The 21,945-nt window shown below is 38.6% G+C and overlaps 2 protein-coding genes across 6 annotated transcripts in view; one reads left to right on the top strand and one right to left on the bottom strand.

Annotated features, from left to right (window-relative positions):
* Positions 1-10,749, top strand: part of LOC122077105 (proteasome assembly chaperone 4) — a 12,246-nt gene extending 1,497 nt beyond the window's left edge. The window contains exons 3-7 of one of the 2 annotated variants that reach the window (XM_042642906.1): positions 9,294-9,494; positions 9,953-10,021; positions 10,121-10,196; positions 10,269-10,333; positions 10,508-10,749. In XM_042642906.1, coding sequence (XP_042498840.1) covers positions 9,354-9,494; positions 9,953-10,021; positions 10,121-10,196; positions 10,269-10,333; positions 10,508-10,594 — 438 coding nt within the window. In that variant the 5' untranslated portion in view covers positions 9,294-9,353 and the 3' untranslated portion in view covers positions 10,595-10,749. The remainder of the gene's footprint in view (positions 1-9,293; positions 9,495-9,952; positions 10,022-10,120; positions 10,197-10,268; positions 10,334-10,507) is intronic. The other variant, XM_042642905.1, reaches the window with a different exon arrangement.
* A 1,522-nt stretch (positions 10,750-12,271) lies between these two features.
* On the bottom strand, positions 12,272-21,529 carry LOC122075383 (pentatricopeptide repeat-containing protein At1g62350). 4 transcript variants are annotated; one of them, XR_006139237.1, is made up of 4 exons: positions 21,169-21,529; positions 14,379-14,875; positions 12,733-13,377; positions 12,272-12,654 (listed from the first exon to the last, which is right to left on the bottom strand). XR_006139237.1 is itself a non-coding variant. In XM_042640371.1 (3 exons), exons 2-3 carry the CDS (start codon positions 14,742-14,744, stop codon positions 12,961-12,963), a joined length of 783 nt encoding a protein of 260 aa, XP_042496305.1. In that variant the 5' UTR covers positions 14,745-14,875; positions 21,169-21,529; the 3' UTR covers positions 12,272-12,960. The 4 variants fall into 4 exon arrangements, 3 of the variants coding, with proteins under 3 accessions (XP_042496305.1, XP_042496306.1, XP_042496307.1); XM_042640371.1 differs by having other exon boundaries at positions 12,272-13,377; XM_042640372.1 differs by lacking the exon at positions 21,169-21,529 and adding an exon at positions 21,011-21,155 and having other exon boundaries at positions 12,272-13,377.
* Between the last annotated feature and the right edge of the window lie 416 nt (positions 21,530-21,945).

Here is a 21,945-nt window from a genome sequence, read left to right as displayed (position 1 = left end):
AAAAAAAAAAAAAAAAAAAAAAAGGAAGAAAAACTTAAAACAAAATATGGACATCAGTTATGAATCTGAGCTTTTGAAACATCAGCATTAAGAAATTCTAGAACCCACTCAAGAAACTCATATTGGCTCTAACATTGACTAATTCTTTCCATGTGACTTGTTACTACTAAACCATGAGCTAATAAGTTTGAAGATCTAGGAGCATGAAAAATAATATAGAGGGAAAAGAAAGAAGCAAACATCTAGAATCCAGCTCATTGTCCACCAATATCCAGTTCTCCATTTTATCATCTGACAGTGACATTACCACTTGATCTGCACCCCCGTCAAATTGAAATTTATCTTCCCCATTTATATTTCTGTTGAGCTGATTCTGTTCCTGATAGTTGTCACCACTTGATAGGGGCATAGTGGGTATTCCATATTCTAACTTTCAGCCAAAAGGGGGAAGAGGTCTTATACGTGGGAAGCTTCTCCATTTGTGTTTTGTACCTTTTAGGTGATCATAAAAGAAAGCATGTGTGTGTAGTAGTGACAATGATTGCATAAGAGAGAGAGAGAGAGAGAGAGAGAGAGAGAGAGAGAAAACTAAGGAGTCGACACTTCACATGGGAGAGAGAAATGTGAGAAGAGAGAGGGAACATAGAGAACAAATGGAGGGACGGCTGTGACTTCTGTGGCACGAGAGCCATTGGATCCTCACCGCCGTCACTGCCGCCCCGCAGAGGGTTTTTGTGCGAGAGGGAGTGTGTAGAAGCCACTAAGTGGGTCTTCTTCACATTTGGGGTTTCTTTCAGCCAAACGGTGGGTTGCCCCATTTGGGGGGTTTTGCTATTGAAAGAAGAAAGAAGAGAGAAGAGGGAAGGAGAGAGGAGGGCAACCGAAAAAGGGAGAGCTGGAGAGAGAGATCTTCAAGATGGATTTAGATCTTTAATACAGCAAAAAGAGGGTTTGAAGTGGGAACTGTGGTGAAGGAAGGTGTGTAGCAAGAAAGCAAGGGCTGGTTCATGCAAACGAGAAGGAAAAGTGGGAGATTAAAGGGGTTAATCTAAAAGTTTGGGACTGTCATCAAGCAAGAACTGCGAGGAGGGTTGTAATTCAAAGAGAGAGTGTGGATCTCACAAGGTACGTAAGGGGTTTAGAAAATTCCCTGTTTTGAGTTTATTTAGCTTCCATTTCTTGTTAGATTTCAAGGTTGAAAAGGAAAGAAGGAGAGTGGATGGAAAGAGAGAAGAGTGAAGTGGGGTGCAAAGCAAGGCTGTTCCTAGCCTGTAGCAGGCTTGGCCAGCAGCCCAAGCTGCCTGCTACAGTGGCCGACAGCCACACCCTCTTCCCCTCTCCCAGGTTGTGTGTGTGTACAGCTATATGTGTAAGCGTGTACAGGTAAGTGTGTGTGTGTGTGTGTGTGTGCGTGAGACAGTTATGTACATCTATGTTTGTATGGTGTGTGTTGATTTTTAAGAACAAAGAACAGAAAAGAAAAGAAGAGAAAGAAAGAAAGGAAGAGACAGAGAGTGAGAAGGAGGATTGTGAGGGAGTGGAGTTGCTGTCCAGCCAAGTGCCCAGCTTCTCCCCTCCCATCATACATGTGTGTATGCAATAGTGGATGGGCCTATTATCTTGATTCTAGCCACTGTTACATATTAAATTTAAAATGAAGGGAATAGTAGGGTGTTTAGTCATTAGAACTTTTGAAATGATGCATTCCACTTAAACAATTCAATCTCAAGTATAATGATGCTTCTAATATAGTATGTTAGTTGTGGATGACATGGAGTTAGTTAATGAGAAAGAGAGGGGCTAAATGACAAGCCATAATTGGAGAGGAATATCGGACGAAAATTATATATAAGGAGAAAAGTTTAGCAAAAGGAGGAGTAGGAATGTCTAGTTTAACTTAATAACCAAGGGATACCCCACTGAAAAAGCCTTTCGCCATGTTTAATCATTAATGGTAAGAGATTGACTATGGAGGAAATTATCCATAAATTAAAGAAGAGTAGAACAACATGGGGAAAAATTGATTGGTACCATAATTAAATAAAAGCAAGTTAACTTTTAAGAACCTAAATGGAAATTGGTCTTTTGTCAACATCATGGGGTTGCGGGTAATGTGTCGGCCAGCAGGTTTTATTTATTCTTGTTGAGCTGGTTGAAGATTTTACACTCTCTTTCATGTTGACTCAGCAGCAGCAGCATAGTAATATATGTTTCTAAAAAAGGAATTTGAGACAAAGAGAGAGTTACTGCCACACATCCTTGCAAGGTTTCGACACACTTTTTATTTTTTAAAAGAGTCCTAGCCAGTTGTGTATTCCTAGGTTCAAGGGGACTTCTTATTGAAACACATAAAGAATAATAGGAGGGTTATAAGAGACCTTTGAACTAAAAGCTTGTTAGAGAGCCCAAGTGATATGTTAATGTGCAAACTATGGCTTTTGGCACCATGTCTATTAAACTAAGATTACTAGATAGAGGGATTTAACGGCATGTACTGTTATGTAGGAACTTGAAGTCCACGTGGGTTGAAAGCATTGGAAATTGTGTAAGTAGAATAGAGGACATATATAGGGGAGATACACAAGTGAGGGGTATTCGGCCATATCTTTTCATGTTTTGCTAGTAAAAAGCCTATTTATTATTCCTTTGAGATTATAGTAGAGTTTTAATTTAAAAGGATGCTATTTTGTTGATTGTACTAAATAAGATGGGGATAAATAAATTTGCAAAGAGTACAAGAACTGTACAGAACAACATAGAACAACAAAGAACTGTAGAGAACAGTAAATTATTGTAGGAACAGAAAAGAATGAAATGGAAGGTTTAATCAGAATCTAGCTCAACAATGCTAATGGGGTCACCTAAATTGTCCACTTCACCAGTTGGGAGAGGACAATAGTGATTCCATCAATATCCAACTTAACCCGAAGTTAAGTTAGGCAGTGGTGAACTGGAAGTGAATCAAGTCAAGAAAAGAACAGAAATAAAGAGGAAGAGTATGGAAGTAAGAGAAAGAGTAAGAAAGAAAAGAGAAAGACAATAGAGAAAGAAAGTTAAAGAAAAGAGTGAGGAAGGGATCCTCCCCGGCACCTCGATAACTGGGCAGGATGGGGGTCTATCCTCCCCGGCACTTTGAGATCCTTGTGCCGGTGGAGCATAGTAAAGAAAATATCCTCCCCGGCGTCAAGTGACCAGACAGGGTGGGGGTTCACGACCCAAGAAAGAAAAGAAAAGAAAAGAAAATTGAAAATAAAAGAAGTAAAATTTTCCTCCACGGTACTTTGAGATCTTTTTTACCGGAATGTGAAGCATAGTAAAGAGAAGAAGAATGACAAAGAAAAAAAAGAGAATAAAGTGAAAGGAAATTATTTGAATAGGGAAGTCAGATAAATGATTTTTTATTATGATCAGCTATGGTATGCTAGAGTCACAAATTATTCTTTATTACAGTATGGTTTTTATATTGATGAGCATGATATGATTGTATTTTCCTCACTGAGCTAGTTGGCTCACCCTGCAACATATAACTCTTTTACAGAGTGCTAATGTATGAAATGTATTAGAAGGCTCAAAGGGATGGGCGTAAGTCCTTAGTCCTCCAAGTAATTGAAGACAAAAATAGATTAGAGATGGTGATTTTGATAGATTAATATATATTTTTTGAGTTTTGATGTATATAGTAAAGATTATAGTATTTTTGAGATAATGCACAGATACAGTTACAGACTCGGATCTATTTTGATCGATGCATATTTATTTTCATTGAATTTATAGACAGATATTTGTAAGAGAGGTGAAGGATGTTAGGAACCACAGGTGTTTATCAAAATGTTGATAGTAATTCCGCCGTGTTATTTCTGATGTCATGGTGATTATTGATGTATGAGAAACAAGTTTATGCCATTATTTAACGATGGCCCGCAAGGGCCTGCACCCATATCTTACTTGGATTTGAGGGCACTACATTAATCTTTGGTTATGAATCTCAGCCTTTCCTAGTCTTAAGCATCCTACACTCCAATATTTGCTTACGAAATTCCATGCTATTAACAGTAGGTTTCCTAGACCTTTTCTTCTCACGTCTACGAAAACTAGCCTGATAGATATAAGTGTCTATAGGAATAGTAGAGAGGACAGATTTTTTTAGGATTTCCCCCACCAAGAAAGATGTTGATATTACCCGCTCTTTAATGTGCCCCCCATCCTGTAATCTAAACATTTAAAAGAGTCTTTCCTTCATCTCTTTGGTTGAGTATTTATTATAAACTAAGACACCATGTGAAAAGATAATGTCCAATTTCTCCTGAGGTTTTAAGGCTTCAGTACAGCCAGAGTGAATTTTGTTTAGTTTTCAATATATTTTGGAATTCCTTAAGATTGGCCGATTTTCCTTTAAATCAATTGGAATGAAGAAATAACGAATACTGTCTAGGAAATGTGCAATTGGAATGAAGAAAAAAAAAAAATTCAGAGATGCATACCTGTTCTGTTATGTAGGAACACGAAGTGGCATAAGAAAATTGAAACTGAGGTAAATCCCAACTCTGACCCATATATGTGAAATAGAATGCTGGGTTTGTTGTTTCAGTGCTGGAATTCAAATCTGGAAGCTTTGGTGAATATTTTGATGTGAAGGAGAGAGAAAACAGGTGAGAAATTCACCTTAGCTGCTTGAAATCTATCCAAGATAAACCACAAATCACACTGCTGAAGAGGAATAGAAAACTGTATTGCATCGAGACAGAAGTATATGCCTCTAATGACCTTGGTAGATCTCTATTTATATTAAAAAAAAAAAAAACCAAAATTCCTCTCCATTGCAAAATTTAAAACTTGTACTAACCCACTGAAAACAAGCAATGACTAAATATTAAGCAACTGCTTGACAAAGGACTATCTCCTAATGCTACTAGATGTAGAAATTATGACTCAAAACTCCTACTACTAGAAGGAACAAAACAAAACATAGAGCTTACCCAGCCAATAATATGCAAGAGTTCCTCCTCACAAAATCCATTACAGTATCTCAGTCAATTGCAAACCCAAGTATCAACTAAAGACTAAAGACATCAAAATAGCAAAAAGAGTACTTTCACAATAGTGAGAGAAACCAGAGAAATTGATATCAAATGAAATCCAAATGGGCTGAACATTGAGACTTTATGAAGATGTCCAGTAGGACCTAATAGGATTCATAACAAACGGACAGTTTTTATCCCCCAGTTTGGAGGGTGTGACTGAGGGGTGACCATTTCTGTTCAGTATTAGTTTGTGAATGGCCTGAAGAAATAGGAAATTTAATGCAGGAGTAGATTACAAGAAACTACCCCAGCAATTTATAACCCCAAACAATACAAATAGGAGCAAGAAACAAAGAAATAATACCATCAAATAAACCCCCAAGGATACAATACCCATATAGGAGCAAAACCAGCCCAAAACCCAACCCGATAGGAGAGAGAAAGGTGCGGCCAGGTCTGTGGGAGTCCGATTGAGCTATACTTTTGGATGTAGATAGTCCCTAGGGAGGGCACAAAAACCCCCAAATATGAAGGGCTTCTGACGGCTGGTTATGGAGTTACGCACTTTCTTGATTTTCAGACCTAAGAGAGAGAATGTGAAGAATTTTGCAGGAACATCAACTTGTATTTTTCAGATAACCTTCAAGAGAGGATCGATTGATCTTCTTAGAGTATAGAACCAGTCCTCCAAAGGATCTGTAGATCAGATCTCAAACTTGGGCAGCAATGAGGGTCAATTGCTTCAAGAATAAGAACTCTTTGGCTGGCTGATTTTGTATGCTTTAATAGGTCTGAACTTCTAATAACAATAAACAGAAAATAAAAATAGAAAAAGAAGAATCGATGGAGGGTTGAGAAGGGTGAAAGAGAATAAAGGAATGGGTATCTCACCCCTCAGGTTTTAGGTGTCACACCCCTCAAAGGTTTAGGCATCTCACCTCTCAATAATAGTTTTTTAGCTAAAGAGTAATCACTCAATAATTCATTCATTCAAATCCAATTATGAGTACATAGGCTCCTCTATTTATAGAGGGCAGAATAGCAATCAAACTACTTAGGAACTAGTTTCCCAATAGGACTAGACGCTCCTACTACAACTAGGAGCTAGTTTCCCAATAGGACTAGACACTCATACTACAACTAGGAATTTAAAATAGGACTAGGACTTGACTTTATAACTCCAACATGGAGTAGAACTAACTAACTAATAGTCCATATAGGACTTTACAACCGACCAATGGCCTAATGGGCTTTTATTGAATTAAATAGCAACTAACTAAACTAATGAATTAAATCCCGTTTTTCTACCTTGTACCCATATTTTAGGCTCATTAAATTGGTCCATTTCAAAGAAAACCCATGGGATCAAAGGCCCAACACATATATAACACAACCGACGGCTTATTTGCAATAAAATAAGCCCAAGTGACTTATCTACATCAAAATTCATACCAGCAAATAATTAAATAAAGTTGCTTCAGATACCAAAGAATAGAATTTTGCAAGTAATGGGACTGGATTTCCAAACAGACACCAAGAAAACAACCCAAATCAGACTTGTAGAGTGGCACAGACTCTGAAACAGAACACAGGATTAGGTAATTAAAACAAAGAGTTGACCTGACCAGTAAAATGATTATAATGAGAGCCTAAACAAACCCTTGGCAATTTGTCGTCGATGGAGGAACAAAAAAAAGGTAGCAGCAGCAGAAATTTATGCGAGCTGGAAAGCAAAAATTGTAACAGCCACAGTAGCACCAAAATCTCCAGGCCATGACCCTTGATTTACCCTCAGAAATTCCCTCATGACATTAAAGCTCCAAAGCTCTCTATTCAATTCCAAAAACTTTATTGAAAGGGTTGCTTAGGTAGCAACTATGTTGAATTATTTATCTGACTAAACTCCTACTGCTACTCTACCAATAGAACTTCTACTTAGACTCAAGCATTTATTCTTTTCTCTTCAAGCTTAAGGAAAGTATGATTGTAAAGTCCCAACATTGGTGTAAAAGTAAAATGTTCAGCTCCCTTTTCTGTTGCATGTGATAACTACTAATGCAATAAGAAGTTGTTTATCCAAATTGGGTTTGTTGGTCTAGAAGTTGATTGATGAAAGTGTGTAATGCTGGTATTTTAAAATGGTGACTCTGAAGTCTGTATGACAACTATGTTGGTAATAAAGGTTTGACTTATAGTCAAGATTTACGTGACACAGAAGTTTGCATTTAGTTCTTGTCATAGAATTAAAAAATTTATCAGCAATAAAAATCTAGCATCTTTTTTTGTTCCTTAAGGTGGGACCTAGAATAATGGTTATGGTGAAAGATTTTGAGGGAGAAAAAGGGTAAAGGTATTATTCAATGCTCGAGAAGTTAGGTGGGTGAGGCAAAAAAGATATGGCTTTACATATGTTGCATTCTACCGTTAAACTTGAAATTCTGATATGTAGAAAGCATTTTTTGTTATTAAAACCTGCTGTTCATTGAGTACACTTTTCTTCTAATCCATCATGATATATGAAACTGCTTCTTACTGCCCTGAATTTTCAAATGTTTTTGTTTACTGCAAAAATTTGTTTGACATTCTTATGTAAATTTTTAAAAGGGAAATTTACATCCACCACCCCTCGCGTTTGCCCCAATTACATCACCCCCCCTCTCGTTTCGTTTTTTACATTTAAACCCAAAAAACTAACACCGTGATAGAGGTGTTAGTTTTTCAAATGTAAAAGACAATTTTACCCTTCTTCTTCCTCCCCACTTCCTTTAGACTCTTTTCTAACTCCAAACTGGCGGCGACTAATCCAGGCCTGGTGCACCACCAAAGGCGTTGATCGGATCCCGACCCCAAAATCTCCTCTCAACAAGACCCATATCCTTAAACTGGTTCAAGATCTCTGGGTTCCTCAGCTACAATTGAAGGCATTGAAGAAGTTGAGTCATTAGATTCTGAGAAAGAAAGCCATAGAAGACAAATGGTAGAAGCTGATGTGGGCAACGCTATGGTTTCATTGATCGCAAGGTGCTTCAGGGAAGTTAGAGGAGATAGTCTAGAGGTTTCTTCTGCTCTAAATGTTCTTCATTGTTTCGGATCCCAAATGAAGAAGCGAAGCTACTTCTCATTGAATACTATGATTTTATATATTCAATCATGTGGATTTTAGAGCAAGAGATATTAAATCATGCAACTGTGAAGACAAATGCAGTTATAGTCTTGAAATCCTTCATTCAAGCTGCAAGTAGGAGTCAATTGGAGAGGTTAAGACCAGATTTCTTTCAAGGTCTGATTAGGGTTTTGAAAGATCGGATCTTGCATTTATCTCTTCTAATCCATTTTAATCCATATCTCCATGTGGGAATCAAACCCTAACATCATCACCTCTCTGCAAATCTCCCGAAACCCTAATCCTACACAAACTTCAATTTTTTTTTCCCTTTCATCGGTGGTTTAGCTATGTCGAACACATGGAACAAGCTGAAAAAATCCCTCTCTGAAGTGTTCTTCTCAGTCTTGTCGCTTGAAGCTGCTTGTTCTTCCGACATTTCCGAGCTTCGGCGCCGACTTCATCTTCTTCCGGTCTAAGGCTTTCAAGAGCGAATAGCTTAAGCATCAGATCTTCCAAGGTCGGTTACTCGTATACCAACTTTTTTTCTTCTCTTTTCCTTGCATGATTTCCAGTTTCTAGGGTTTTCGCATTTCAGATTTGGTTTCTTTCTTATTAATCTTTCAAATCAAATCAAATTTTTGTTCTTGTTTGAAATTTTTTGGGATCTCGTTTTTGTGGCGATTGTTTTCTGGCCAGTGACGATGTGGCAAAATGTTAAAATGTGCCAGAAAAAAAGAAAAGAAAAAAGTGTAAAATCGTCTTTTCCATTTGAAAAACTAACACCTCTATCACGGTGTTAGTTTTTTGGGTTTAAATGTAAAAAACGAAATGAGAGGGGGGATGATGTGATTGGGGCAAACGCGTGGGGTGGTGGATGTAAATCTCCCTTTTTAAAAACTTAAACTTGAGATATAATCTTGTAAGCTCCAATTGTAAGGCACAAATTCCTAGAAAATTTTTTTATCACTAAGGAATTCCTTCGGGGGATTGAATGAATTCTGTTGCTGATCTGGCTGTGAACTATGACTAATGAAATCGGAATGGTTGCGGGGTTGTAGGCACAAATTCCTTGAAAAAAACTGTTATCACTAAGGAATTCCTTTGCGGGATTGAATGGATTTTGTTGCTGATCTGGCTGTGAAGTATTACTAATGAAATTGGAATAGTTGCAGGATTGTGTTTTGGTTGATGTTTTCGCGCCTGCCGAAATCTTGCACAGAAAGGAAATGACCAGTGTTACTAGTAGTAATGTTAGTCCTGTTGATAGTCCACAAGTAGTTGATGATGATGGTCCACAGGTCACTTGTTTCACTGAGGATCTTCATGATGTAACTTTCCATTTTCAGATAATACGGTTAAAGAAACAGGTGAGCAATCCATAATGCAGTGTTAAGGTGTTGGGTTTTATTATTAATTCTATAAAGTTTTCTGATGTGCTTTAAGGTAATTAATTGCCTATATAAATTTGTAACTGAAAAATTTGTACCTCCGATATTTTATTTTTCTGTCACTTGAGGTTGTTCACCCTCACTTCAAATTGGGAACTAGCTATCAATCTGCCTAATGCAATTTATCTGCTAATCATAGAACTAAAGCAAGTGAAACTTGAAGGTTTATTGGAAGTAAAGCTTATACAATTGGGGTATGGGGTTATGTGGAGTGTTTTTGAGCTAGGGACTGGGATTGTGTAGATTTGCAATGCCTATATTTGTATGGCTAATTGAGATGAGAATACACCACTCTCTCTCTCTCTCTCTCTCTTTCTTTTCGGGGTGTGTGTGTGTTTGTGTGTGTATTTACTAACTATAGTAAATGTTGACCATAGATATATGCATGGATTGGATGCAACACTGCCAAATTTGGGCATTTATATGCAGCTGCACCTACTCGACCTGTAAGTTGGCTGTTTTTCATCAGTCTGTCACCATTCTCTTTTCTAATTGGTTGTGTTTGGAAGTTTCCTTTTGTGCTCAATATTTGATGGTCCGCGCAGAACAATACAGTGAGTGTAGCATCAATACTTGGAGGAACCTCTGACAACACAGGGTCAAGCATTGCTCGGCGATTAGGTAAAATTAATATTTTAATTTGTTGAGAGTACTCTTCAACTTACTGGTCTAATGTTCTGCCAATCTCTTCAGTGTTAAAGACTGGCCTCAGTGTAATTGTGGCTTGCAACATTCCCAAGAACAGTCCCATGCTTGAGGTTTCTTCTCTCTCTCTCTCTCTCTCTCACACACACACACACACACACACACATATGCACAAATGCTAACACTTGAACATACAGAGGGAGACTTACATGTTTACTTTAGGTAGAGTTCCTCTAAGCTTTATATATTTCGCCTGAGGATTGCTCTTTATTAATTTTTTTGCATAGGCGGATGCAGAGAGAAAGTTAATAGAGAAGCTGATGGCTCTCGGGTACACGATACCAAAATCTCAAGGATTGGCCCTTGATAGTTGAGAGTTTCTTTGGCAGACTGACAGTTGATGATTGGTGCTAACATATTATGTATCATTTATTTATGTGAAAAAGAGTATTTTGCAATCCATGGACTGTATTCTTCAGCTAAAAAAAAAAGGACAAAGAAAAAGAAAAGGACTACTTTTTAATCCTTATTTTTTGGGTACTGCTTTTGTGTCTTAAAATGTTGACATAGCAGACGAGCTTTCCTATTAGTGGGTTCTGCTGGAGATTCTTGCTCACAGTTTTCCTTTTTTTTTGTCAAGAAAGGTGGAGTTGCATGCCTCCACCAAGCAGATTTATTTAAAGAAATGAAAAGAGTTGCGGAATGGTTCTTTAAAAGATCAGGATTTACAATGAACATTGGTGGATGGATCCACCAAGCTAAAGATACATCAGGGCAGCCCCTTTAGCTAAAATGGGGGCCTCACCGTTACCAGACCTAGGAGTAAAAGCAAAAATAATACTGTAAACACACAGAAATGTCCAGGGGTAAAGAACCAACAGTCCAATCTGGACAACAACTAGAGCCGTTCTAACAAGCTACTAAGCTACTAGAGTAACTAAACAGGATCAGTTTCCTAATGCCTAAACTTCTCGCCAAGAGTAAGCATCCCAAACAGCCTCAGCCTCTGTTGATGCTGCTGGTAAAGTACAGCTAGCCTTGCATTTAGTAGCAACAAATAACTCCTCTCCCTCCAACTGAAGAATTGGCATCCCAGGCACCATATATGTGAATATACAGATCATCAATAAAACAAGAAACCACAGAATGAAGAGCAACAGGAGCTGCAGTTGCAGCAACACCCCCTTACAGAAGACTTGATCGAGTGTTAGCAGCAAAATGAGAATCGGCCAGCAGAGTATTAAGCAAGGACAAGTTGGTAAGATTAAACGCAACCATTCCTAGCTTTCCAAATATATCAAACCAATTTCATCTACCGGAGAATAGCATATTCTGGATCAGGAAAACTATAGGAAATCTTGAGAAATTGTTCAAGATAATCTCTTAAAGCTGAACCTGCCAAACTCTGGGTATCATGTTGAAAGGGAGAAGCCCTCCAGCACAGAGGCAAACTCACAACATTGAAAGAGAGCATGACCTATGGATTCATAACACTAAAAACATAAAGGGCAAACTGGTCTGGGAGTCATTTTCTTGGAAAAATAAAAAAGAGATTTAATTGCTATAGAATCTGAACAGCATCTCCAAACAAAATGTTTCAGTCAAGTAGGAACATTTGAGTTCCAAATAGAATTCCAAGAGGAACCGTTTGAAGAGCTCGACGCCCCAGATCTCACATCCTTCACCTGGTACTCAAGGGCCAAGTAGTAAGCACAATTGTTTGCACTGGGAGTCTAGGTCTCCTGTATCTCTTCTTTCATGCTAATATATTGTTTATTCATCCAAAAAAGATTCAATTTACCCTAGAGTTCCAAATAGAGTTCCAAGAGGATCCGTTTGAAGAGCTCGAAGCCCCAGATCTCACATCCTTCACATGGTACTCAAGGGCCAAGTAGTATGCACAATTGTTTGCACTGGGAGTCTAGGTCTCCTGTATCTCTTCTTTCTTTCATGCTAATATATTGTTTATTCATCCAAAAAAGATTCAATTTACCCTAGAGTAGTTCACTTCTACATTCAGACTTTTTTTTTTTAGGTACTGAAACTCTCAATTGTAACAATTAATAAACAAACTCGTTAATAAATATTCATAATCAATTTCATCCATAAATAAATCCATAATGAAAAATGTTGCCCTCAGTTCTCTCCTTCATAGAAGAGTAATCTGCAATTATATTTCCTTGGCAAGAAAATAAAGGTAGACAAGATTATGGTTTCAAGAATCAGGATTCATCAGTGATCCGTCAATACAGATTGGAATCAGCTACGACTGATCCTGCAAATTCCAACAAATTTCCACCGATTCTGATTGGTTTCCAGCCGATTCCATCTGATTCAGATTTTGGTATCGGCCCTTACTGATTCAATCCCTGATTCCACTTTTATAAAACCATGGACAAGATGTATAAGCAACGCTCCTGGACACTGCAACTGTCTGCGATTACAAATGCCAACATTTAAGATACTCAGTGAAAAAAAGGGTCTCCCATAAGCAACACACCTAAAGCTGTACCTGAACACCAAACCAAGCCAACAGCCTGAACCTGCTAACAAAAACCCATTTGCAGGAGAGGGAACTCGGGAAACAGCCTCTCTGTGAATGTGGAAGTTAGACTGCACACATGCAACCTTCCCCTGACACTGCAGTGGTAGGAGCCTTGGGCACATCCCTTTTTTGGCATGCGAGAACTAATGTGTAGTTGGGTACATTCAGACTTTCAGTACAAAGGGGCTCTCCTCTTTAATCATCTTCACTATTCTTAATCAGTTGTTGGTCATCGAACAGGTCTTCGGGTGGATCATACACAATCATATCTGGGAACAATTCCAGGAAGTCCTCTTTTACCTTCTCTCTCAGTTCAGGGTATGGTAGTAGCCCTTTCAGTATGACCCGATAAGGCAGTGAAATGGGAGGGTCAGGAGATCGTCTCATCTCATCATATAACTCCATTCCTTCTGAAGGCAATCCACTATCCAAGAAAGACCTAATGATGTCACCATAAGTGTGATGATCAAATAGTACTTCTTCCCTCCTCAAATCTTCCCACACTCTCTTTGCCTCATCGACCTTTTTGTTCCTTGCAAGCATCATAAGCATGTCCCTGTAAAGGAACATGTCAGGACGATACCATATTTCTTTCCGCACCACTTCGTATATCTGTAGAGGGTGAAAGACAAGGGGAGGGTCACTGTGTATGGCATATAAACTGAAAATATCTTCAAACATGTTCAAAATTCATTCATGTCATGCTTGCTTTTCTAAAGCATCCACCTCATCTGGCAACCAGATGAGGATAATATTATAACAAGAAAATGGATATAGGCTTCAAATGCACAATATTTGAAACTAGGAGAAGTTAAGAAAGACAAACAAAAACAGTACATAAAAATTCCTTAATTTATATTGCCTTCAACAAGGCTTCGAGAACTAAACATATAAAAAAGAGGGGGAGTGTTCTCTGTTTGGGAGCACGGCCTACGCGCCTGTGGGAGACCAAATCAGTCCCCCCCCCCCCTTTGGCTTCAATCTATTGGGGACAGGGAGGTCATTTTATAGGGAGAAGATGAACAGAACACAAGGGCACAGGTGCATAGGCCACGCTCCTGGACAAGAAACTTCCTTCCATAAAAATTTATTGAATACTACTTTATCCTCTTTTGTTTTTGGTAAACTACTTTATCTATGTATCAAAAATCATAGGAAGGGCATTTTATGCCTGAACATTAGCACGTCCTAGAAAACCCACGGCGAGACTAAACTGAAAGTAGTAAAGCCTGGTTGGGTATCATTCCACATGCTATCCTATCACATGTGCCGCTAAGCCCTCTTGGAAGTTACCACCCACACCATATTCCAGCATCTCATAAAGAAGACAATTAAATTCCTGGTTTCCATTGAAATGTTCAGTATATTTGTTCTTTCTTATCAAGGTTTTGGTGTGATTACAAGAGAAACACGAGCTGAGATGAGCTTGGGCATCCTATTTTGCAATATGTGGAATTGGAAAAAAACAAAGTCATGATGTTAATAGGACCATCTTTTTTCCTTTTATGGGTTTTTATTTTTTTCCCCGAGGAAGGGGGATGTTGCAAGCCACCTATTATAATTCAATTCTTCCTTATTTCACAAAATTATCAAAAAGGATAGAAGTTGCATACCTTCATAGCAAGAAAAACCTGATCTTGGCGATGCAGCTCAGCAAGGACGGCGAGGAGATCGGTTTTGAGGAGGCGAGAGACATGTGAGTGCATAAATCGATTGAGCCGGATGGTGTTGGATTGTAATCGCTTCAGCTCCTTCACGACGTTCAAACCCTCCTTTCCCATTTCCTTCTTTCGTCTCCATATTGACAAACTCGGGCTTGAAGCTGAACCAGAGAAGTGATGGATGAAGCCTTCACCCCAGTGTTTATGTTTTTGTTCTACATCTTTGAACTGCCACCATTGTTGCTGAAAAAAAGGCAGGGTGCAACCTGTAACTCCACTTGCTCTTTGCTTCAGTAAAATTGTAGCTAAGCGCAACATGGGTGGCAGATCCTCTCATCCCATCAGGCATACACTTGCTGTTTTTGAATACCAGGAGGAACCCATAGACCCTATGCTGGTCACAGGAACATGGAGACCATGGAGGAACCCAGCTGTTCACCGTGGAATCCCTGAATTCAGAAGGCATACTATTTTAAGTTTTGAACCTTTTGGTTAGCATAGAAATAAACTGGAATAGGAAATCCCCAACTGTATCAACTACTAAGATTTAGGATCGATTTCTCTGCAAGAAGGCAGAGTGATTCATCTGTCCTTGCAGAGTGATTCTCCAGTTGTGACTAGTGAGTAGTGACTGCTGATGTGTATGCTTCGGGACCATAGTTTGAAAATCTGGATTTCGGAATGAATAGGAAAGAGTAGAAAATTTTGGATTTAATCGATTATTCTAGTTTGAAAAAGAAGGGTTCAAAATTCAGTCAAACAGCAGACAATGGAAAAAAATAGGGAACAGGTTAATTCAAGTACTTAAATTTACATGTCAAAAATACGACCTTTTTATATTAGTACCTGATGTACCAATTTTTATATAATTAGTTTATTACCTATCTCTTTCCTCCTTACATGAAATGACCTCTCTGCTATGTATGAAACCGTTTCATCACACCTCATTGGTACCCTCTGCTCTCCTATGGCGCTTGTTCAGAGAATCCTCCCCTTAAATTTAATGATGCATCTATCTCACAATAAAGTTTCCTTGTAGCACTTGAGAATTAACGGCATAGGTTTAATATCACCTTGAACATTTCCATTATGCACGAGTCATTTACCTTCAAAAGTGTGTAGATACCTTGAGACGAGGGACTGATTTCTTATGAGTGGCAGAGAAATGCAAGAGAACTCTTGGACAGAAAACTTTACCCAGTAGGAAAATGGTTAAACGAACGACACCAAAAAAGGAAAAAAAACTTATAGAGAATTTTTGGGTGACAGTGTGCTTTGGCTTCAGCTCTAGAAGATTAGCTGCTCACTAGGACCAGATAAACAAACTTTGAAAATGGCTTTGGTGCATACTGGACCTGGTTTTAATTATTAGGGAACAGATAGCAAGGAAAAGGTTAAAGGGATGGGAATAAGGCGCAAAAAAAGACGTTAATATTTGTTTTTATCTATTATATCTAGTATAACTGTATAACAATGATATAATTAATTTTAAATTACTTGTAAAAAATCAACACTTTAAGCTATATCAAAATACAAGAAGCACTACTTTAAGCAACATCATGAGAAAAAAATCCACACCTTAAGCAACATCAAGAGACAAGAATCAACATTCAACATGAAAGTCATATTGATATAACTAATGCACTCTACAGTTTTCTAAGTTTTAACTTTTAACAGTTGCAATTTTCTAAGTTCTAACTTGCAATTGTAAATGCATCTCCTGTCTGTGGCCAGAGAAATTAAGTAACTAATGCACTAACATGAGAAGCAGCAGTAGCACGGGAAAATAAATTGTACAGCAGCAGCCAGCAGCAACAAAAAAAAAAAAAAAGGGATTCATCACTAATCAACGGATTCTCTCAATCTCTCTACAGCATCATGGTAAAAAAAAAAATTAAAGCAGCCAGCAGCCAAAAATAAAATAAAATAAAGCAGCCGCATTATTGCAGCAGTGCTGCCAGCGCAGGAGAAGAAGCAGAGAAGAAGAAGAAGTATAGGAAGAACCGAAGAACAGGCGCATACGAAGCAGACGCAGAACAGCAGAGGAGAAAAGAAGAAAAATAAAAATAAAAAAGCAAAAAAATAAAATAAAATAAAATAAAGCAGCCACATTATTGCAGCAGTGCTGCCAGTGCAGAAGAAGAAGCAGAGAAGAAGAAGAAGCATAGGAAGAACCGAAACACAGGCCCATAAGAAGCAGACGCAGAACAGCAGAGGAGAAAAGAAGAAAAATAAAAATAAAAAAGCACTAGCAGCAGGGCTGCCAGTGCAGATGACGAATCAGAAGAAGAAGACGAAGCAGAGGAGGAAGAAGAGAATCAGAAACGACAAAGAAGAAGTTGTAGGAAGGACAGAAAAAAAAAAAAAAAAAAAAAATCGATGGAGCATACCTGAAAGCCGAATGCCAAGTCCAACTTCTCAATCGATACAAGTCATTGAATCCGACGCCTTACCACCTAAGGCGACCGCTTTCCTTACATGCAAAACGGCATCCATCGCTTAGCCCCTAAAAAAACGCCTTGATGCCAAGGGTGAATAATGCGGCTGAGGCACACATTTCAAGCAATCTGAAACCTATGAGGTCCAGTAGAATCACAATCTGCAACTTCTGTCATCCGTCGACCTCGTCCCCTGGTTTGCACCAGTTTTTTTGTGCTGCAGGGTAGGGTTCAGTGAGAGGTAAATACTAACTCAAGTCCAGTCCTCCAGTAAAAGGTTGGGCCGGGGGTGGGGGAGCACTGTGTTTAGAAGAGGCGAAGCCAATGGTTGAACCTCGAGCGAGGTATGGGATATTGGGATGGCTGTTCGCAGAATTGCCTTCACTCTTGGAGTCTTGGGACACCTAGGGTGAACTCCACACTATTCAACCCACTAGCATTAAATTGTTCACCTCTGTCTAAATGTTTTCAGTATGACCCATATGAGAGGGGTTTCTCCTACCATTTAAAAAAAAAAAACACATACACACACACAGGTAAATTGCAGTAGTAGTACCTAACATTTTAAGAAAGTATGCTTGAGGCATCTTATGTTTCAAAAATTATGTTTGGGGTACCTTGAGTTTCATAAATGCTATGTTTAGGGTACCTCACAGTTTCATAAATATTATGTTTAAGGTACCTATTATCTTTATATTTTCAATTTTTCCCATAGATGTTATATTTGTCACATTTTCTTCCTCTCCCTCTCTCTCCACCCACTTTGCAATTCCCTCTCTCCTCTGCATCTCACCCTCTCCCCAGCCCTCTAAATATCTCTCCCCTGCATTCTACGCTAACTTGATGTAGGTAAGGGGGGAAATCAAACCAGCTATAGTGTCCCCTTTCAGGCCTGTTTATTTGGGGCCAGACCAGCCATCGAACCAGGGTATTCCTGGTCCAGAACTGCCCCTGATTTGCTCCATCGAACAGCAGCTCTTTCAGCCCAGATTTGAGCAAATATTTGGTTACCAATTTTGGCTTGCAGTCCAGTTCAGCAGCAGATTTCCCTTCCCATTGATCAGCATGCATGGGCTCCAAGTTTTGGTTACCAAAAGATCTTCCAAAAGATTCTTATAGGCTGTCCTTATTTGGTGCAAAGCAATCTAAGGAAGGGAGCTAAAGCAACCATCAATTTACAATAGGAATAATTTCTATTTTGTGTTAAATCTAGTTTCCTTTTGGTTAGTCAATTAATTTCCTATTTGTGACTAGGTTAGTTTTCCTTTTTGAGTACAATTTCAGTTTTTAAATTACTCCTACTTCGTTAGCAAGTTAGAGTTCAAGTCAAGAAAAATATTTACAGCTTTTAGTTTCCTATTTTAGATTTCAGCTTTGTAAGCCTATAAAAGGAGGCACCATCCATTGTAATAGTTAAATTTTATTAATGAAAATTTGAGTTACATTCATGGCTGGGATAGCTTTATTTGAGAGGTGAGATGTCTAACCCATTGAGGGGTGTGATACCCAAAACCTGAGGGGTGAGATACCCATTCCATTATTCTCTGCCACCCTTCTCCACCCCTCCATCAATTCTTTTTGTTTCTTTTCTTCTTTTCTTTCCCTTCTTATCTCCTTTTGTTTCACTGCTGTAAGGAGATATCTAGGGGCCTATTAAAGGAGGTTTGAAGTCCAGAAGTTCAGATTACAGATCCATTGGAAGCTCCACCAAGAGAGGCCAGATATTCAAGTGTCAGGGTTTTGAGGGTGGATCAACCAAGGCCAGATCTCCACCCCCTGAACCCCAATCAGCCACCCCTTTTGGGGTTATGTTCCTTGGTCTAGGAGGGCCACTCGACCAGAATTCCAAGACCTTTGGAGGTCCCTTGTGGAAGCCACAGCTTTTCTCCCTCAACCGGTTCAAGCTTAACACCTGGGCAGGCCTGCTGCTAGTTGTTTCCCTTATCAGTTGGACCACTCACAGAAACCTTTTGGTGGTTGCTTAGGGTCAATTCCAGCAGCACTTGAACCTGATTTGGAGTTCATCTGGACCTGGTTTTGTGAGTTACTAATTTCTCTTGGTTTCAGCCCTATTTCAAATTCTGTGAGGGTTTCTTTGGTTCCCTGATCTGTGGTTCAGATCTGACATGTGGGTTGGAGTTTTGGTTATTGGAACTGTTTACCTTAGGGTGAACCTACCTTACATTATAACTGATCAATACGCGATGAAAGATGCAATATTGTGGTTCCCTGTTGTGTTTTCTGCTATTGAATCTTTCTTGAATTTGGTCATAGTTCCTCACTGTAATTCTGGTTCCCTATTGCGTTTCTGATCCTACACTCTAGGCTTTTAGAAACCCATCACTTAACTTCCTAAATCCTAATCCTACAATAGCTATCAATAGGAAAACAATAAAATAAAGCAAAATTACAAAAGTAAACCCCATAATTAAATAAATAAAAAAAACCCCTAAATATCTCTGTTAGTCCAAAAGCCAAGTTTGGACCTGGTTCTTCTCGGTCTGAGTATCTGGGACAAGCCAGTTAGACATGGAAGTGCAACTGCATAAGATCCACTAAGGTCTTGTCCAATAAAAATAAGAATAGGAAGAAGTTTTCTTTCAAAAACTGGTATTGTTGGATTTTGGCAACCGTTATATCGAGTGTATCAGTCCATATCGAACTGTAACTGTCTGTATAGGTTCGATACAGTTGTGTACATAAATATTTTTATGTATCTGTCCTGTATCATATCAACACGGCCAATCTCGAAACATATCAGACTGATACAGTTGATACGTATCGAGAATTGACAACATGCTACCAGCATAAGTGAACAAGTTCTATATATAAACTACTATTTTCGCAGGCAATCAAGAGACAGAATTCTGACATTTTCATTACATAAGCTAGGGTTTGGCCCTCCCAAAACTCCAAGCATAAAGCAACAACAAAGACCGTCCATTCATGCAGACAATCCTAAAGACTTCTATAAAGAACCCCTGACAGAAATACTCCCAGATGGAACAGCATAGTTAGAACTTATACTCATCCAATTTACAAGTGAAAGCTTAGCCTTCCTCGATCAGTCAAGCACATGACTGCTTCACTACAGAATCCGGGTGTCTAAGTCTATAATACCTGTCCGGCTCCACAAGTCTGATCGCAGGCTCCAACAAAAATTTCACAGTTTGGATTCTGTTCACTATTCAGACTCCAGTCCAAAAAAATAAAATTGCGAAAAAAAAAAAAAAAAAAATTCATTGAAAAGACAACAGGAAAAAAATGCATGATCACTGATCAGAATCAAGAGAACACAAATAACACAGAAAAGCAAAAAAAATAAGAAACACATTGAACCTACAATATGAAAAAACCTCAAATAATGAGCAAGCCCAAAGACGCAACTGAACAGCATGACATTTAGTAAGACCAAAAAAATCTAACCTTTGAGATCATTCTCTGCCATTAAAGCATAAAAAACAGAGAGCGGGTTTAAGAGATATGGGAAAGAGAAGGGTGATTTTCTGGAATAGGGTTTTGTGAGAGGGTATGAGCATAGTTAGTATATCTGGGAACGACAATACTACAAGAACGGATACGTACGGAATTAAACAGACTATACAACAATAATATTATTAAAAAATTCAGTGCGCAATAAAACGTGTACGGCAATGATACCGTAAGCGTTTAATACGATTGCCCTGTAAAAATATGGGAGCAAAAAATACGGGTTTATTTTGGTAGAACAAAAACTAATTGATTGTTTGCAACTAAATTATAATCTCCCCATGCTTTCATGAACACTTAAATCCAATCTGGTTTTCCAAAGAACATGGCAGGCAGTAATATGTTGTTTGTTTCTAGATATGATGCTTAATTGAAAAGACCAGAAGTGTGTGATCACACACATTTACATGAAATTACCATCTCAAAGCTAACTATTTGAGGTGATTTGCAGATACAATGAACTGAAATAATCAGAAAGGCAACTGAGAAACACTGAAAATGGGATATCAGAAACATATTTATGAGATTGTCATATTATGTTTCTGGTATCTCATTTCTGCAAATGAATATTATCTGTGCTTCGTGTTCTTCGTAGCCAAAAAAAACTGCGAGAGAACCAGAAACAAACACCATATATGAAGAAAATGAATGGTATACCAATAAATACGCTGCCATGGAATGCAAAATATCTGGCAACTAAGAACATTAACTCATGGCTGAGACCAATCCAAGTCGATTGCTTTGTTTTAACAATGATGGGGGAAAATTTTACAGAGAAGGGGAGATGCATCCACTTCACTCCGATAAAAACTTACAGAGATGTGATAAACTCGAGGGCCGAATGGAGATGGGGAAGAAGAAGAGCCACTGAGTCAGGGGCTCAACTCAGTAGCCTCAGATGGTAACTCTCGGAGAATAGGAGTGGTAAGTCACCCTCCCGTCGCTGAAATAGCCTGCGATGGAGTTTTCAACAAGGTGTATTGATGGTTAGGAGTTAGGACTATCGCCCCCAGTCGCTGGCCGCCGGGAACGGGAACGCAGAAGAAGGGGCAAGGGCGTAGGGTTCCAACTTGTTGAAGAAGGGGCCAGGTCTCTGTTTCGGTACTCTGTGACGGAGAAGAATGGTATAATATGGGATTTTATTGGTGGTAAAGTATAATATACGAGAGAGAGAGAGAGAGAGAGAGAGAGAGAGAGATATGTTCTGCAGCAGGGAACTAGGGCATGTATGGCAATACCTAAAGAAACAATTCTGATGTTTTTTGTGTTTTTATTTTTAATAAATTTGGAATAGAACATGTATGTGAAACGTGGATTTCGATATCGTATCGGTATTGATATTAATATACCGATGCTGAACCGGTTTTGCTTTTGCTTTTTGAAAAAGATAATTTTTTACTATCTTACCTCTGAATGATTCAGGTAACCAATTTAGATCGATTAGGTATATTGGGTATCCATCTCAACCGATACCAATATGATACCACGGATTCTTGAAACCATGAAGTGTGAAGGTTGTTTTTTTCCTTTGATCATTAGAGAAACAGATTTGAAACAAAAAATTGTAATAATAAATTTTTCCCCCAATAAAC

The sequence above is a fragment of the Macadamia integrifolia genome, chromosome 4 (assembly GCF_013358625.1).
Source record: "Macadamia integrifolia cultivar HAES 741 chromosome 4, SCU_Mint_v3, whole genome shotgun sequence".
NCBI classification, from domain to species: domain Eukaryota; kingdom Viridiplantae; phylum Streptophyta; class Magnoliopsida; order Proteales; family Proteaceae; genus Macadamia; species Macadamia integrifolia.
This window is presented reverse-complemented; position numbering and strand designations above follow the sequence as displayed.

What these genes read in the sequence shown, in the direction of transcription:
- LOC122075383 (XM_042640371.1), bottom strand. Translation starts at nt 14,744, where the DNA reads ATGTTGCGCTTAGCTACAATTTTACTGAAGCAAAGAGCAAGTGGAGTT. An exon ending in AGGTTTTTCTTGCTATGAAG is followed by an intron (nt 13,378 to 14,378) that starts GTATGCAACTTC and finishes CACCCTCTACAG; the next exon opens with ATATACGAAGTGGTGCGGAA.